This window comes from Alligator mississippiensis, chromosome 2 (genome assembly GCF_030867095.1).
Source record: "Alligator mississippiensis isolate rAllMis1 chromosome 2, rAllMis1, whole genome shotgun sequence".
Classification (NCBI taxonomy): Eukaryota; Metazoa; Chordata; order Crocodylia; family Alligatoridae; genus Alligator; species Alligator mississippiensis.
The window spans coordinates 170779968-170796861 of record NC_081825.1 but is presented as its reverse complement, the minus strand read 5'-3'; the positions used below and the strand labels follow the sequence as shown (position 1 = coordinate 170796861).

Genomic DNA, 16894 nt, shown 5'->3' with positions numbered 1-16894 from the left:
TATGAATAGAAAATCTAGTATGATGGCCTCACACACATTTTAACAGACAAACCAGCTCTTGTATGCATGCCAGCTGTCCTTGGTTACATGCAAATTTCCTCAGAAAAAATGTGCCCACTGATTTGGATCTTTGGATAGAAGGGTCTCTTATACATTTAACTTGGGTGGGAAGGGAGAGAAGGGGAGAGGCACACCTCTGTCGTACAGATATAGAAGGCTGTGGGGTGAGAGGATTTCATTAAATTGGCTGAATTAAAATGCAAGAGAAAGGTATGCTCCACACCAAGTACAGGAGCAGATAAGATGTTATCTACTCTTCTCTTGGTTCAAAATAGTACAGTAGCTATTTGCAGAGGTCCCTCCCCACACAGAACACAGCTTTATTCACTGGAAGAGTGGTAATTTCCTCATTTGATTGGGGAAAGATGTGCTCCTTATAGAATATAACACTTATAAGCTAAAATGAATCCCGACTGATTTACGTTTGCACCCCACCTAAATCCTGGATTCATAAACAAGCTACTTCCTCCATCCCTACATGTGGCAGGTGTATAGAATTTATTTTCTATGTAGATGCAAACATCCTAACTGATTTTTCCTGGTGGCGATCCCACGCTTGGGAAAAGTAATGAAAACTCTTCCTGAAGAAACTCTTAAGTCACATCACACAAGCAGCAGAAAACTTTGGTGGTTCTGGGTCTCACCCCTCCATAGAAAAAGGGAAAGCAAATTTTAATTAAAGTAAGTGTTTCTGCACATACCATCTATAGCAGTTAGTCTGTAGATGGACAACCTTGGGGAGGTTTAATTCATTATTATTCAATGTTAAAAGATTGCTGTTGGATGTTTATGGAAGCATTTGCAACTCCTACTAGTTAGCTATAAATTATAGCATGAAAGATAAATGATCCGAAAACTCATAGCAGTTGTATTCTACTTTGTCACCCAGTCACCATTTAAAAAAAGGTTTCAGCCATTCAGGCTGGGCCCACACAATGTAGTATAGGTGGTGCTGGGTGGCAGGTAGCCAGGGCCCCCCACCCCCACAGAGGCCCCACCTCCAGACTCCACATCCCCCAACCCCCTGCACAAGCCCCATACCCCCCTTAAACCTTACCCCCAAGCCCTATAAAACCACCGATAATGCCCCACAAACCCCACCCCACATTGCCCCCACAAATCACATCCTGTGTGCCCAGTCACCAAACAGGATGGGACAAGACCTTCTGGTGGAGGCTGAAGCTGCAGGGGCAACTGCCACACTGCAGCCCTGCCCCATGCCCACGCCATCGTTGGGACATGCGGCCCCAGCCTGGGCAGGGGTTCCTGGTCCCAGGAACCACTTGGGAGGTATGATGAGCTGGAGGTAGCAGCAGGGTGTGTATGTGAGTGTGAGAGAGAAATGGGGGTTGGGAGTAGGGGAACACTCTGGGTAGGAGAGGCCTCCAGAGCCAGGCTTAGAGCAGGCTTGTGCAGGGGAAGGCTGGCCTGGAAGGAAAGGGCCCAGCCTGGTCCCTGAGCTCCAGTCGAAGGCTTCCCAGGAACAGCATGGGGCAGGGAGCAGAACAGCAAGGGCCAGCACTTCTCAGAGCCACAAAGCAGCAGGTGGGACAGCTGCAGCTGGACTCACGTCCTGGTGCTTGGACAGATCTGTGTCCAGGAGGGAGCTAGTGGTGGCAGGCAGGGGCTGCAGGGCAGGAGTGAGGGGCACTCAGTGGGGGGCTGTGGGTTGGGAGATAGGAGCAAGGGCAGGGCCAGCTCTGATTTTTCTATGACAAAACAACAAATGTAAATGCCAACGTATAAAGATATTTAGAATTTATTTTATTATGGTGAGAGGCACTAGTAGGCTTCCAAAATGCCTTAAAATTGTAAACAATATCAATAAAACATTGCTTAACTGATTTCTCTATATATAGCAGTGTTTCAATTTTAATAGCGGAAGAACATGGATTTTGGGTATTTTAATGAGAGAATTTGGGTTTCTTATCAGAGAATTTGCAGTTTTTAAACAGGGAATACCAGGATCCCTGCTGGTGAGGCAAGTGGCAAGACCCAGGCAGAAGAACCTGCCTAGGGCCAGCACTGGGGACCCAGCTGGAAGGCAGATGAGGTGGCTGACCTCTTGGCCATTTGCAGCCAAGAGGACATGCTTTGATAGTTCAAAGTGGGCCACTGCAATGAGCACAACTTCTAGGCAAAATAGCTGCCCAGATGGCAGAGCAGGGGCACCAGAAGACATGACAGCAGTTCCTCTTGAAGGCCAGCTGTGCAGCCACAGCCCACTGGCAGTGGGCCCAGAGGTGCAGGAGGCTCTGCTGCAGTGGCACATACTACAGCCCAGGCACCTGTGCAGTCCTCGTCCAGGTCTGGCAGAGCACAGCCATGGGGCCACAAGTCCCTTCCCTGTAGGTTGCAGAATCCTTCTCTACAGGGTCTTTAAATAAAGAAGGCTGTGGGAGCGTTTGAGGAAGAATCATGGAGGCCTATTCACTAACCTAACATAGTTCCATAGACAAACAGCAGCTTCCAGAACAGGTGAAACACCGATGCTGCAGAAATAACTGCAGGGTTCTTGTCGCTCTTTCAAACCCTCTATGGACATTGCAGCACTCAGCATATTTCACTTAGGGTGGATGCTAAAAAGAGGATCCAATCTTAATACTTGTACTATGGTTTTGGATCACAGACAATGTGAACATGAGAAAACAACAACAATATACTTATACATGATTCACAGAACCTGCTACATATTTTTATTTCAAATTTTCAGGGCTATTAAGCTAAGCAAAAACGAAGGCTTTTATTCTTGAATTTGTTGACATGTTTCTTTAAATTGCATGCTTCTTTGCAGAAATGGTAAAAAAAATAGCTCTCAATTTTAAACAAGTACTAAAAAAACCCGACACAATCAAAAATATATTAAAACCTTAATTTCAGATGATTAACAAAATAAGAATCTTAGAGCACTACAAAGAATGAACAAGTCAGTTTTACCTCTAATGTTCATGTAATTATTTTGTAAAGTGCATTACACTTCTTTATTTTAAAACTAAAAACTGGTCTTGAATAACATCAGGTTTTCCTCTCTTTTGTCTGTTAAAAAGAAGAGCAAGAAATAAATTAGCTGGATATATAAGGAAGAATAAATAGAGCAAACATTTTAAAATAACCAACAGGGTAGTGTTAAACCTCGACTCCATGCGATGCCTAACGACTGGATAGCAACAGGCAACATGCATTGGCTTCACAAAGCAGCTTTATTGTGAGACAGCACTCAGGATACCCGTAACTTGAGTGACCCAGAGTATCTTTTCTAAAAGTCTTTTATTAAACTTAATTTATATAGACTCCCAATCAAGAAAAACTAATCTTCAGAGAGACAGGAAATAAAGTAGTTTACAGGCCAGGTTTTGCTGCCAGGGTAAGGCAAAGGTCAAACTGATTTCGTTGAAAGAAGGAACACACCATATATCAATAAAATCAATGACATCTGCAGAGTTTGCAGAACTCAGTTTCTCCTTGGAGAATGAAGTTGGGTCTTTATTCAGAACCAGCAGATGCAGCTTTGGTCACAACTGTAAAAAAATTGAGAGTTCATGTACTTCATTTTTTCTGGAAGCCCTAAATGCATAAACCCAGGGAAGGATGATGTCCAATTGGCCCTAAGGGGCGAGAGGCTTCTGCGATGGGAAGGTCTGCATTGAGGTTAAAAATGTAAGCAAGGTCAGTGGATTTATGTAGGCTGAGTCCTTATAGCCAACATGGGCTGAGGGAAAGTTTAATGTCTCTATGGCCTGAAATTCACTTCACTGCTGTGCAGTTACATTACTTATGATTTCACAAAATCTGATGTCACCTCCCGTCAGCCTGACAGGAAGCACAACCAACTCTACTTTAACTGTTATGCAGCACTTTTTCTCAGTACTTCTCAAGGGGCTTTACAAAGGAAGCTGATATTTACCCCATTTTACATGTGGGGAAAATTAAGACGCAGAAAGTAACTAGCTCAGAATCACACAGGAAGCCAAAGGCAGAGCCAGGAACAGAATCCAGGTCTCCTGAGTCCCCTCCCAGTGCTCTTGCCCACTCTTCTCAACTTTTTTTGTACCAGGATCCATTTGTAAACATTCATGAGCACTCCCAAACAGGTAAATAGTTTAAGTAGAAAACAGCCCCTGGCTCCGCCATCCCCGGATTTGTGCACCCATAGTGGGCACAGGGTTGTAGCTTAGCCAGATTGGAACAGGCAGGAGCTGCCTCTGTGGCCCAGCAGGAGGGACCTAACCTGGGAGGGTGGAGCAGGGCGGCAAGACTCATTGCTGCTGCTGCCACCTGGACCCACTTGCCAGCTGCAGCAGCAGCAGCACCAGGAGTAACAAATTGAGGAGGGTGGGGGGGGGTGTTGCACTGCCCTCACCTCCTCCTGCCTCCAGCCAGCCATGTACTGAGCTGTGGCTCTACTCTGCTGCTATAGCTCACACACTGACACCATTCACTGCCACCCCACCTCCCCTCCTGGGTTGAGTCATGGCCTGAGGGGAGTGGCAGTGGAAGCTGGGCCATGGCAGCGGGGTAGAGGTGCAGCCCAGTGCATGAGTGACTGGAGGCAAGAAGTGGTGAAGGCATAGCCCCCTGCCTCCCCAGTCCATTACTCCTTGCACTGCTGGCAGCACAGCTGGCATGGAGGTCCTAATGGTGGCAGCTGCAGTAACAAGTCTTGCCATCCCACTCTGCCCTCCCATGCTGGGTCCTGCCCCCTGGTCGGTGGAGGTGGCTTCTGCCCAGGCCAGGCTGCCCAGATTATACAGTTTATTAGTATGCACAGTGTTAACAAATGGGAAAGCACAAGCACCAAACATTTAAAAAAATGTATGCAAACTATGATCTATTTTTAAAGTTTGTTTGTAACCCTTTTATATATTCTTATGACCCACTTTTGGATTGCAACCCATGGATTGAGAAATGCTGCCTCTTCTACCTAAATACAAATAGTTGTTAGACACCTTTGTGCTACGTACCCAGTTTTAACCCAGCATTCTGATCCAAGTTGTGTACTTGTCTGGGAATGCAGCACTCATGACTGTGGTATATACTGTGTTACTAGGGTGAAAGAGAAGACAGACAGTGTGGGCAAAATAGCATCTCAAGCCAAAAAAGAGGCTTTTGTGAGAACAGAAGAGTAAAGACTCAATCTTACGGGGCTGGACCCAATGATCTTACGAGGTCCCTTTCAGCCCTAATGTCTATGAAATTACTACAAACATACCTCTTACATATATGAGCCAGAGCAACAGAAAGTACAGCATATTGAAATATCAGGGAGAGAGCCTGATAAAACTTACACCTATGGATGTAAACTGGTCTAGCCCCACTGAATCTTGTCTATTCCAGCAAAGAATTTTCCCTTAAATGACACCGTTTATCTTAATCAAGGTAATGGAATATTAATATGAATCTCACTGGTCAAAAGGACAGAACTCAAACATGGTAGGAATGGTGTAATCACATTTACAATTCATGGGTGAATAAACACGATTGTTATCTTTGAGAAACTAATTCCAAAGCTCTAAGTGTGACTGGATGATATTGTGGAGACACTAAGCTGAAAATAAAAATACAACATGATAAGGAGATCTGCAAAGATGCAGATTTTTTAAATGCTGAAGAATGGGAATTAGTAAGAGAAGGCATTTTGTACTGGAGAGATAATAGCTCTGGCCCCCATCTACTATTTGTCTCTGGGAGTGAGACAAGTCATTTAGAAAAACTGGCTCATCTAATTATTAATGGCTTCACTGCTCTGGAAGTCTGGACTCCAAGCAGAGAAGATTGAGACCAGCAACACAGGGTTTTATCATTCCTCAATGAGCAGCAGACAAGAGAGACAGGCACTTATGTGACTCCTGATGCAGAAAAGCATCATGCACACAAACAGTGTTTGACTGGGGAAGATTCTAAGACAATAAAAGGCTTAGTCTGTCTGACTGTGTGTCTGTTCATCTGTCTGTCTGTCTGTCTGTAATGCTTTTGCTCAACTGTGCATGTGGTAATTGGCTGTGCAGACTGGGTGGCTGGGGTCAGGGCCAGCTGAATTAAAAAGGGAGCCCCTCCATCAGTGCTGTCTCCTCCTACAGCTTCTGGTGCGGTGGCTCCCTGTGCCCCATCTCCACAGAGGCAAAAAAAAAAATCAGGTAGAGCACTTTAAAAGTGGTGGGGTGCAATGAGGAAAAGCGGGAGCTCCTCTGTCGTAGCAGGGTTGCACCTGAAGTGGGGAGGGGAGGAAGGGGAGTAGGTTAAGACCCGAAGCGGGGGGCCGGGAGGGGGGGAATGGATCCGAAGCCGGGGGGGAGGGGCAGGGGGAAGGGAGGGGAGGGGAGCGGGGTCTGACCTGAACCAGGAGGTGGGGTGGGGTTGGATCCAAAGCAGGGAGGAGGGGGGAACAGGGTTGGACCCAAAGCAGGGGAGCCAGGGGGCGGAGTGGGGTTGGACCCGAAGCGGGAGTGGGGGGGAGCGTGTTCAGACTCGAAGTAGTAGGGGAGGGGGGCACGGGGCTGGACACAGGGCTCTGTCTCTGCTGGCCCCCCTTCCCCTATCATTTTTGATGTGCAATTTGCTAATCATGGAATATTGAGCATATTCAGACTGATTTAAATGAAAATCTCCTGAAGCACTTGATTGGTTGAGGCATGGCCATGAGTAGTGGGCTGTTTCTAAGCACAATACTTACTTATTTAAGACTGGCTCCACTGATAATACCTGTACAAGAACATGGAAAAACCTGTCATTCTGATGGTTAAAAGTTTGTAAAAGGTGTTTTAGATAGAGCAGATATAGCACAAGGATTAAGTTATTTAAAACAAATCCCACAAAACCAGAAATTGCCCTATTCTTCTAATGCACAAAGTTTTGCATAATTCCTGAATTTAACAGCAGACCTCAGCTATCAGCCCCACTCTCCAAACATGTTTAATTTTTAAATAACTAGGCTCATACCTAAGAAATTATGCACTGAGGCTAGCCATCTCTGTTCCTTTTAAGCCCTTCATTCAGCAATCAGAATGCAGTAGTATTATTCCAAAATCCCTCATTTAAGGACACCTGGCCACGTCTCTACACAAGATGTTGACTATGCAGTAGCCCAAGACTTCTGCACAGTAGCGGAAAGTATCACAAAAGAGCCATTCATTGGACCTACTGCGCAGTAACTCGGGTTACTGTGCAGTCAGCATCTCATGCAGACGTGGTCTCTGTTCACAGAATTCTAGAAGGAATGGGCTCCTCTCTTGATACAGGTCCTGTATCAAGGCCGGTAATTCTGGTCTGTATAACCACTGGGAACCCACTCTGAATGACTGGCCTTTAGTTTGGAAATTTGTCCCTTGGATAGTATGGCATCACACATTTCCAAAATCCTTTACCACTAATACACAAAAACTAAACTAAAACTAAAAACTAAAACTTTACCACTAATACACAAAAACTAAAGATTAAACTAAAATTTTAGATCTAAATGCCATTTAAGTGCTAAATGTCAGAACTCAAAGCACAGTTTTTATCACTTCTAACATATAAATTGCAATAAAGTATCTTTTTGGCAAATAAAGTTTTTTGCCAATGGTCCCCCCTGAAACCAAAAGATTTAAAACAAATTGATATGGTATTTTTTCCTATTCATTTGTACCCATTTTACATGATGTATGAAGTTGGGCATGCCAATTTTCAGTTCATCATTAAAGTTAGTTTTGGTTTTTGTAATAAGAAACCATCTGCCAAAGAATAAAACCATTATTTGTTCACTTTATTGCCAAAGCCCATAATGATTCAACATTTACAATTCTCATCTCCCACTGCTCCTGGATTATTCCAAATAAAAGAGCTAAATGTACAAATATTAAAGGTAAAGTTTTCAGACGTCCACTAATCTAAAATGTTCACTCTGAGCCTACTCTTCTGAAAAGCTGAATATTCACTTTGTCATCAGGTCAGTGGGAACTGAAATGGGGTCTCTGATGTCTCAGCTTAAGAACCCAAAACCTGAGTCACCCAGAATTAATGGACATTTGGAAAATGGGGCTCATGTTACTTGCCCAAAGTCACACAATAAACTAGCAGCATAGTTTGGCTCCTGGTTCATGCAAACTTTATAATGATCATAGCAAGCCTCCAGTGAGAGCCATTTGCTGACTAATCCCCATCACCATGCTCTGTTTTTGTCCTCTCTCAACTCCCAGCTAAAAACGCAATTACATTTCTGAAACAACATTGTAACAGTTTTGCAAAGCGACAAACTTTGAGTTCAAGCCCAGACAGTAGGACGCAGGATTTAAAGGAAATACCTGAAAGAGGGTATCAAAATTAATATTATGTTGCCCAGTGGCATTAAGTGCTCTGATGGCTGGAGTTCTGCAGGAAAAGAACAAAATGTCATTTGACAAGCAAATGCTGTCATATGAGAGAGGCATTAACATAGGCTGGGGATAAAATTGCACTAAATCTACCAGTTCTCTTTTCCCCTCTTACATAAAATAGCCAGATCAACTGGTAGGTTGCCAAAGCAACATTTTGTTGTTTTTGTTGTTTTTCTGTTAGAAAGTCCTCCCCAGTCACTCCGAGGTTCAAGCATTGCTTCCTTGCCACCATTTTCCTTCTGATATCACATGATGCATTGGGCTTCCAGCCAAAAGGCTCTGGACAGGGATCCCTTTAGAATCTCTTGGTTTTGCTCCTTCACTGATCTTGTCTCTTCTGAGCAACACCACTGAAATTGGAGTAGCTGCCCACTCAGCATACCAAGCCACTCATAGCCCAGGGGGCCAGGGCCCAACTCTGTGGTTCCATTTGAATGTAAAATTATCATCTCCAGGTACAGCTCCTAATTAAACCTACCTTCGATCATCAAAAGGAGGAGGGCTAGTCCAGTGGTCATAGTTTGTCTCCACACGGAACCACCTATGTGAGAAGCACACAAAAGATAAGCAAGAGTAGTTCCAGCTAATTCTTTCCATGGCTAACAAAAGTGGACACAACACAGGATTTCTGTATCTACGAAGTTAAAAAAGGTTCTTTCAAAAGTCTCCCAGCTCACATGCCTATAGCAAGGCCAAAGGTAACACATATTAAAGCCCTTGCTGGAATCTATGGTCCATGGATTGTTAAGAATGTTGGGAAAAAAAGGGTTCAGTCCAGCTCTCATTATAGTCAATGGCAAAAAAACCCACCGACTGTGAGGGGAGCAGGACCAGGCCCTTAAAAATGGAGTTAGTGTACAGTGGGTATGTCTACACGTGCATTAATGTGCTTCAGTTAATGTGCATTAAATCTAGTACCTTCACTGTGAGGACATTTTTCTATGTGCTCGGGAAGTGGGGGACACTTTAATTAAAGTCAAGAGCCACTCTAATTAAAGTGCCCAGAGCATCTTGTGTATCAGAGTCCCCATACTTTAAAATGGTGATGGTGGTACTTTATCTAAAGCTTGCCGAACAAACTTTAGTTGAAGTGCCCCTGCCATCATTTTGAAGTGCTGGGATGCTGTTACACAAGATACGGAGGCTGGATGGAGCATGGTAATTGCCACACTCCAGTCTGCTACAACATGCTGTAATTGCAGCATGTCACATCAGCCTCCCTGAGCCATGTGCAGGCACCCTGAGGTACTAAGAAAATGTGCATTACCCTGTTTTAATGTGCATTAACTAAATAGCACAGTTTTTTTAGTGACACTTTAATGCACATTAAAATAGGCTAATGTGCATTGAAGTGAATGTGTAGACATGCACAGTAGGTACCAGGTATGTGTATAGTGAATACTGCACTGCAGTGGGGAGAGACCTGACATAGAATGGCTATCTGAAGCAGCCAAATCACATCAGCATGGAGGCGGACTGAAACTAGTATCCATACTAGCTCATATAAAGCTAGCTCATGCATCTACACCATGTGGTCTGCATTTTAGGCATACCTTACGTAGCAACAGCCCAATCTTGTTCATCAGTTCTGCTTCATATGTATATTAAGAATCATAGGTGCTTTGGTTTGGAGTTCTGTCTCTCAGTGATGAAAAGGGAGTTTAAATACTTTTCACTTCTGTTAAACCTGAAGAACTAGCACTTAGAGAACAGGAAAGATGGATTCTTATTATGCACCAAAAGACTTTGTTTGCTAAGTTGTTGTTCAGAGATGCAAAATACTCCTTCCCTTGGGTCTTCGATGTTTTGAATACTCTTCTGCAAGTCCCGACTGCAGCTCAGAAGGGAGGAAGAGAGCAGTATTTGTTTGTACTTACCCTCCATCTAAGGGATCAAGAGGCCAGATATCTGCTGGACCCTCTCTCTTTCTTGTTATGACCACACCTTCTTTGGGCATAGTCCCTCCCACAATGTAATAAACATTTGCAATGATTGGAGTGCCAGCCAGCTTGAAAACAGCAGATTGAAAGTCTTCAGACTTGCTCAGGGTCTAACGAAAAACAAGACCACAAGTGATCAATACTGCACAGCAGGCTGAGGCTCTGTAAAAACACATCAAGATATCTCAAAGGGAGGATGGAGCTGGGTCATATAAAGGTTGCTATTTACATAAAGAGTAAATTTTGCCATAGTGATCAGGTTGGGTGGGCTGGTATAAGATGGGAAAACTTTCTGATTTAGGCCATGATCCTACAAATAATTTACGCCCACTGCAAACTAAGCTCATGAGTACTCCTGTGGAAATCAAACAGGTACTTGAACTGATGCTCGCATTCAAGTGTCTGCAGCGCTGAGACCATGCATAGAATCAGAACAAAAGCCCCTTCTCTCATGAGTAGGGATCTGGGTTTTCCATTCATCATGGAAAAACGTTGATTTTCTCCTTTAAAGAAAAATATGAGAAACAGCAGGTTTCCCCTAGCAGGTTGGCAGAGTTCCAGCCTGCAAGGGGCTGCTTGGGGCTGGGGGGAGGCAGGAGTAGGGTGATCTGGCAGGGCGTGTCACGTATATGTGTACACACACATATGCATGTGGCAGCATGGAGAGCAGAGAACAGTTCTTGCAGCTTCCTGCAGGTAAGTCTATGGTTGTGGGAGAGGGGGAGGGCACATTGAGGCCTCCACAATGAGGGAGGGAGTGGGGCTGAGCTGGAGCTGGGGGCATTGCCCAGCCAGGGTGGTGTGTGGGGACTGGGGCCAGGACAAGAATGCACAGCTGTGGGACCCAGTTGGGGGAGCAGGACAGTCACAGGTGGCTTGTCTAGAGGGCAACAGGAGGGGCTGCAGGATAGGGAGACTACACCAGGCAGCCTGCAACCTCACCGCCCCCACAGGCTCTACTCTGGCTGTGCCACCCATAGGGATGGGGGGAGCTGGACTCTGCACTCTGCTCCAGCTGCAGCAGCCGCTGCCTCCCTCCTGTAGGCAGCAGCCAGGGCTTGGGTATTGCTGGGGTGAAGAGGGAGGCTGCCCACCCTGGTCCTGGTCCCATAGCCCTGACAGCCGGGGGCCCCTGGGGCAGGGGACTGTGGGTCATGAATGAGGGGCATCAGCAGGGCTGGGGGGGATGCAGGGCTGTAGGTTGGGAGTGAGGGGCACTGGCAGAGCCAGGGGCTGTGGGTCAAAGTGAGGGTTAATGGCATGGGCAGGGCACCAGCATATCATGACTTCTCAGTGCCACAAAGTTGGGGGGGGGGGGAGCTGTAGCAACGAAGTTTGGCACCTGAGGCAGAACCTGCAGCAGCAGTCCACCCTCGCCCCATGCACAGATTCAGAGGGCACACCCCCCCATGCTTGTCCAGGAGTGCACACAGCAGTGGAAGCCACCCTTCCCCAGTCCCCACATCCCCCAAACGAGCTGTTCACGGTTCCGTCCTGCGCCTTGCCCCGGTTGGGCAGCACCTGTTGGCGCCCCTTTGCTTCGGTGCCCTCCTTGCTATGGCACTGTTTAAACAGAGAAAACCAGGATCCCTGCTCATTAGCAAGCAGGTCAACCTAAATGTGGTTCTTTTGAAGTAATCTGGCCCACCAGTAAGAACAAAGAAACAAGATCAAGGCTGGGCTGTTTAAAGGCTTCTTAAGCATTCATGGCAGTGTAAGAGTAATGTTGTATCCGTGATAGTCAAGAAATTATGTGAAAGGCAGTGATTTCTTAGGGTGATACCTTTTATTGGACTATGTATTTGGGATAAAGTTAGACAAGGAAGAATGTCTTGCATTCAAAAGCTTGCCTAATGTTATCCCACCCTGTTACTAGACAAGGGAGAAAGAGAAACAGAGGGACTGAGGCCATAGGGGTTAAACAGAAGGGAAGAACAGAAGGGAACCCAAGGCGGGAATATAGAGAGCTGATATTCTCATAGAGGAACAGTGACTCACCAATTAAGGAATTAACAGCTCCTTCACAGGGGTCAGGAAGTGGGCTGGGGAGAGTTAGCTGGCTACTTAACCCTTTGCTGGAGGACCTGGAGGGGAGGGCAGTTTTCAAGCTGGACCAGAGTTAGTGTCTGGGGAAGGTGGCATGCAGACTAGCAAGAAGGAGTTCTTGACATGGGAACTGGACAGCTCAGCTGCCGGCGATTTGGAAGAGACAAAAAAAAAGGGGGGGAGGGGGGAAAGCAGCTTGTTAGGGAAATTTTGAATTAAGAGGTAGAGACTAATTAGACAGGATACAATTTCGTGGATCCTTTTTCTTTTCTTTTCCCCCCCCACTATATTGAAGGCAGAAGATTGTTTTTTGTTAAGTGGGCACTTATGTCATTTTTTTGGTTCAGATATTTTTGGAGACTACTCCAGTGGTCTGTTGCAGGACTGTGAGAAGAGGAAGGAGGTCCTAGAAGAGCCTGAGGCAGAGGTGTGGATAGGGAACCCAACTGCCCTTGAAGGGTAGTAAAAGGGGCTGAGGTCCTGGTTATGGGAATGGAACTTGTGGACTACAAAGTAGTGGCTCCATCCTGAGAATAAAGAGTTACATGTACAGGGAATGCCCAGCCAGGCCTGGTTTCTGTGGAAAAGGCCAGCTGCTGAGGGGAGAAGAGGAAGAGTAGCAGTGTGGGATGCCCATCCCAGAACTAAGGTGGAGGAGGCTGAGAGAGAAAACCTGATGAGCAACATCCAACAAGGGCAACCCCCAACCCTGCCATCTGCCTCCCAAACCTAAAGAAAAGACCAAGGTGTGGCAGGAAAGAAAGGAGGCAAAATCAGGGAAAGGGGGATTAAGACAGCAAGCTATGTCCCCCAGGTAACTAGGGAAGAACAGGCTGATTGCCTTTGATGATCAGTGAACCTATCACACACCCTAAGAGATTCTTGCCTTTCTCTCAGGAATTTATACACCCAGTTCCCAGTAACTTCTGATGGAATCTAAGTCTTAACACCCTTGAGATCTCATGAATATCTCAATCCAGGCACCATTCAAGATATGCTTGCATGCTCTGACACCTACGCTGGGGGTATCCTATCCCTGATCTAGTTCAACTCCTGGCTCAAGGCCAAGTGATTTCTGTTTCAACCAATCCAGATAAGCGTGTATCTAACATTTGTCTAAGTATTTAAAAACTTCCAATGACAGAGACTCTACTACTTCTCCAGGTAATCTGTTCCACAGCTTAATGACTCTCAGATGCTAACAGAGCTATTCAAAACTAAAAAAAGTAAGTGTGAAACTCAGTGCAAGCCTAAGTGTTGGCAAAATTATGGCAAAAGAAAATTCTCTGTTAAAAGTGTAATGATCCTCTATACTCAAACTAGAAATACTACAGTGCAGCTACTAAGAACAAATAGAGCTTGTGAAATTAAAGACAGACAACAAATGCCTTAAACAACATATAAAAAACAAAATGAAACTAAACTTTAACAATCTCTGCATCTCTATTTTGACCAGAATTTCTTTTTTCTTGGTATAAATCTCTCTCACTGTTTGCTTCCCCCCCCCCCCGAAGTTATGCAAGAACCATTCTTCGCATATGGTACAGAGATTACTATTATTATCTAGCTAACATCTGGATTTTCATTTTACATGTCCCAAACTAGTATTAGCATATGAATCAGAGCCAGCCAGGAAAAAAAAAACAGGTTGGATTCGAATCCCATTGTATAAATATTCTCCTTTTACCGCCTTGCTTAAAATTGTGTTTTTTCCTCTATAGCTAGCACAGAAGCTGGGCACTGAAATCCTAATCTTCTTGTAAATTCTCATGGTTCCACTTTCTACTTTCATTTTAACTTGATATACCAATGTGGAGTTTATTAACCAAAAGTACAATTCCTTTAGCTGATGGATGAGTTACACCTCACACTGCCAGAAATGGTTTCATAAAAATATTACTACTGTCTTTTGGAGGTTCAAGGATTAGCTGCTAAGAGGAACTTTGTAACAGAACAGGAAAACTAAGAGTGTCAATGTTTCAGCAAACAATCTTATTAAACTAGTTGTGTCCATAAATCAATCTTGTGGTAGGCATTTGTGAAGAGTGAACATACAGAATTATTTTTCTTTTTCAAATCAAAGTGACTAAGTAGTTACTACAGCCCTGTTTCAACACATTTTTAGTTTGACATGTGAGAGAGGTATTTGTTACAGAAGTAGAGGCTGCTAACTACACTATTGTTTTCAGACACTAGTGGAACACACTGCTTATTTTACCTGGATAACAAAGCATTTTTGTTTAATATGAATCATGACTCCAAGAAACAGCAGGACAGATTTATCTCACTAGTGGTCCAGCAACATTTTAATGCATTCTCTCCCTAGTTTTAGGCTTGTCTGGGTGATTCTCACTCTGAAACAGAAGTACTGGATGAAGTTATATCTTGACTAGGCAGGTATACGCACTGAACACAATGTAAAATCCTTCAGCACTCCACTTTCCATCTCAGTGGGCGCATCTACACATGCATTAATGAGCTTTTACAAATGTGCAGATTTTATAAATGATTGGAATATCAACTCTCCCTCATATTTACACCCTGCTGAAACTGGCACAGCTAAGATGGGCCAGCCACCTCTCAAGAATGCCTGACACTCGCCTGCCAAAGAAAGTTTTCTATGGAGAACTGTCAAATGGAGCACACTTTCGCAGTGCACCAAAGAAGCGGTACAAGGATGTCCTAAAGAGTTTCAGCATCGACCCAGGATGGACAGTTTCAGCATCGACCCAGAGTCATGGGAGCAAATCGCTCACGACTGTCCATCCTGGAGGTCCCAAATCCAGAATGAAGCATTGGCCTTTGAACAGCAATGCACAGCAGAAGCAATGAAGAAACACGTGGCTAGGAAAACAAAAAACCTCCTCTATCCAGTTGTGGAGGAGCGAGTGCGGCTGAGATGGGAGAAAACAGAGTGCCGCTTCCGGAGCTGCTGCTTTATAAGGACAGAAGCTCCGAGACAGGAGCGGAGCGGCGGGATGTGAGGTCCGACAGTGGGGAAGGAAGAAAAAAAGAGAAAAAGGGGGAACGAAGGAGGATTCCCCAGAGAATCTGTAGAAGAACTGATTACACCCCAGTTGTGCCTGGAGGAGAGAAACTGATTGTGTTCCCAGTTGTGCCCGGAGGGAATGGAGCGAGGGGTGAATCCCCAAAGAAAATCCGAGAGGTGCGGGACATACGTCTGTAATTGGAAGGAAATGAAAAAAGGGGATTTTTGTTAAAACTCTCTATGTTAGAGACTGTTTTGGTTGATTCTCCAAGAGGATTCAGGACTATAAGCTAAAGATAAGGCTGACTGTGGACTCCAGTACTCCTAAAGGTAAAAGAATTTCATGTAGAGGGATCTAAAGATATAAGATCTCTCTTAACATGGGAAGAAATTGATGAAATAAAAGAAAAGAGAGAAGATTTGTAGGTAGAGTCTGTTCATGAATACTAAATTCAGTTAATTCATGTTGGCTGTTAAAGGTTAAAGCTGTTGTGTGTGAGAAGAGTTAAAAAGTTAATATTGTAAGCGATATTAGAAAAAGATGCAATGAACAACTTCGGTCTGACAGTGTGTGAGACTTGTATGAATTTGTAAAAGGAAAAATAAAGAAAAGTGAACGATCCTAACCAGGCTGTGGCTGGATATCTAACTTCGAGGTCGGGCATATATATGGATGAGTGGATCGGATGATACATGCATATTGTGTGTGAGCCACATAAAAAGGGTATAATAAGAACGAGCTAACAGAGAATAAACCTCCCGACTAATAATATCTAAAATTAATATTAATAATAATAACAACATCAAGGACAGGGCAAGCGGGAAAGTCGGGCATATCGATGGTTCATAGAACAGCGGCAAGTGCAGACAAGGATACTGTAAGACCAATCACAACACCAGTCCTCATCACTCTCCTGCCCCTGCTACAGCAGATTGTTCAAAGCAAAGATCGGTTTTGTAAGTTACCTACGCTCATGTGACCTAGCTTCCGCCCCTTTCATTCTCTTCCTTTTTTTCTCCTTTTCCTTCTTTCTCCTTTTCTCTTTTCTCCTTCCCTTTTTCTTTCGCACTTTTCTCTCTTCTTCCCTCCCCTCCCCCCACTGGATGCAGTTGTCTTTGCCCACAAAGGACTAAAGTATGTAGACAAATGTGCATTAAATTTAGTACCTCCAATATGAAGTACTAAATTAATGTGCATTAGGCTGCACTGTGCAGTAGCATTTTTGCATGCTTTTTTAGTGATGCTTAATGTGCAGTAGACTATTTTACTGTGCATTACCATAATATCACGGTTTTCACATGACGCTTTAATGTGCAGTAAAATAATCTACTGTGCATTAAAGAGCATGTGTGGACATGCCCGATGTCTAACTAACAGTATAACTGCTTGGCAGACTCATCTATTCACCGCAGCACCTTAAAATATATCTTGCCATGTGGGAAGGGAGTCTTTCCAAACCAAATATGGGGGCAATATTGGCTATTTTACAAGTGCCTGTAGGACAGGA

At 44.5% G+C, this 16894-nt stretch overlaps 1 protein-coding gene across 4 annotated transcripts in view; it reads right to left on the bottom strand.

Annotated features, from left to right (window-relative positions):
• Positions 1–1803: 1803 nt before the first annotated feature.
• The window catches only part of NAAA (N-acylethanolamine acid amidase), a 36281-nt gene continuing 21190 nt past the window's right edge, over positions 1804–16894 (bottom strand). Inside the window, exons 6-11 of one of the 4 annotated variants that reach the window (XM_019498790.2) lie at positions 10289–10461; positions 8890–8952; positions 8340–8406; positions 6731–6759; positions 5022–5103; positions 1804–3096 (exon numbers count right to left, since the gene is read on the bottom strand). In XM_019498790.2, coding sequence (XP_019354335.1) covers positions 5028–5103; positions 6731–6759; positions 8340–8406; positions 8890–8952; positions 10289–10461 — 408 coding nt within the window. In that variant the 3' untranslated portion in view covers positions 1804–3096; positions 5022–5027. Of the gene's footprint in view, positions 3097–5021; positions 5104–6730; positions 6760–8339; positions 8407–8889; positions 8953–10288; positions 10462–16894 lie in introns of those variants that run through there. The other 3 variants (XM_019498791.2, XM_019498793.2, XM_019498792.2) reach the window with 3 other exon arrangements.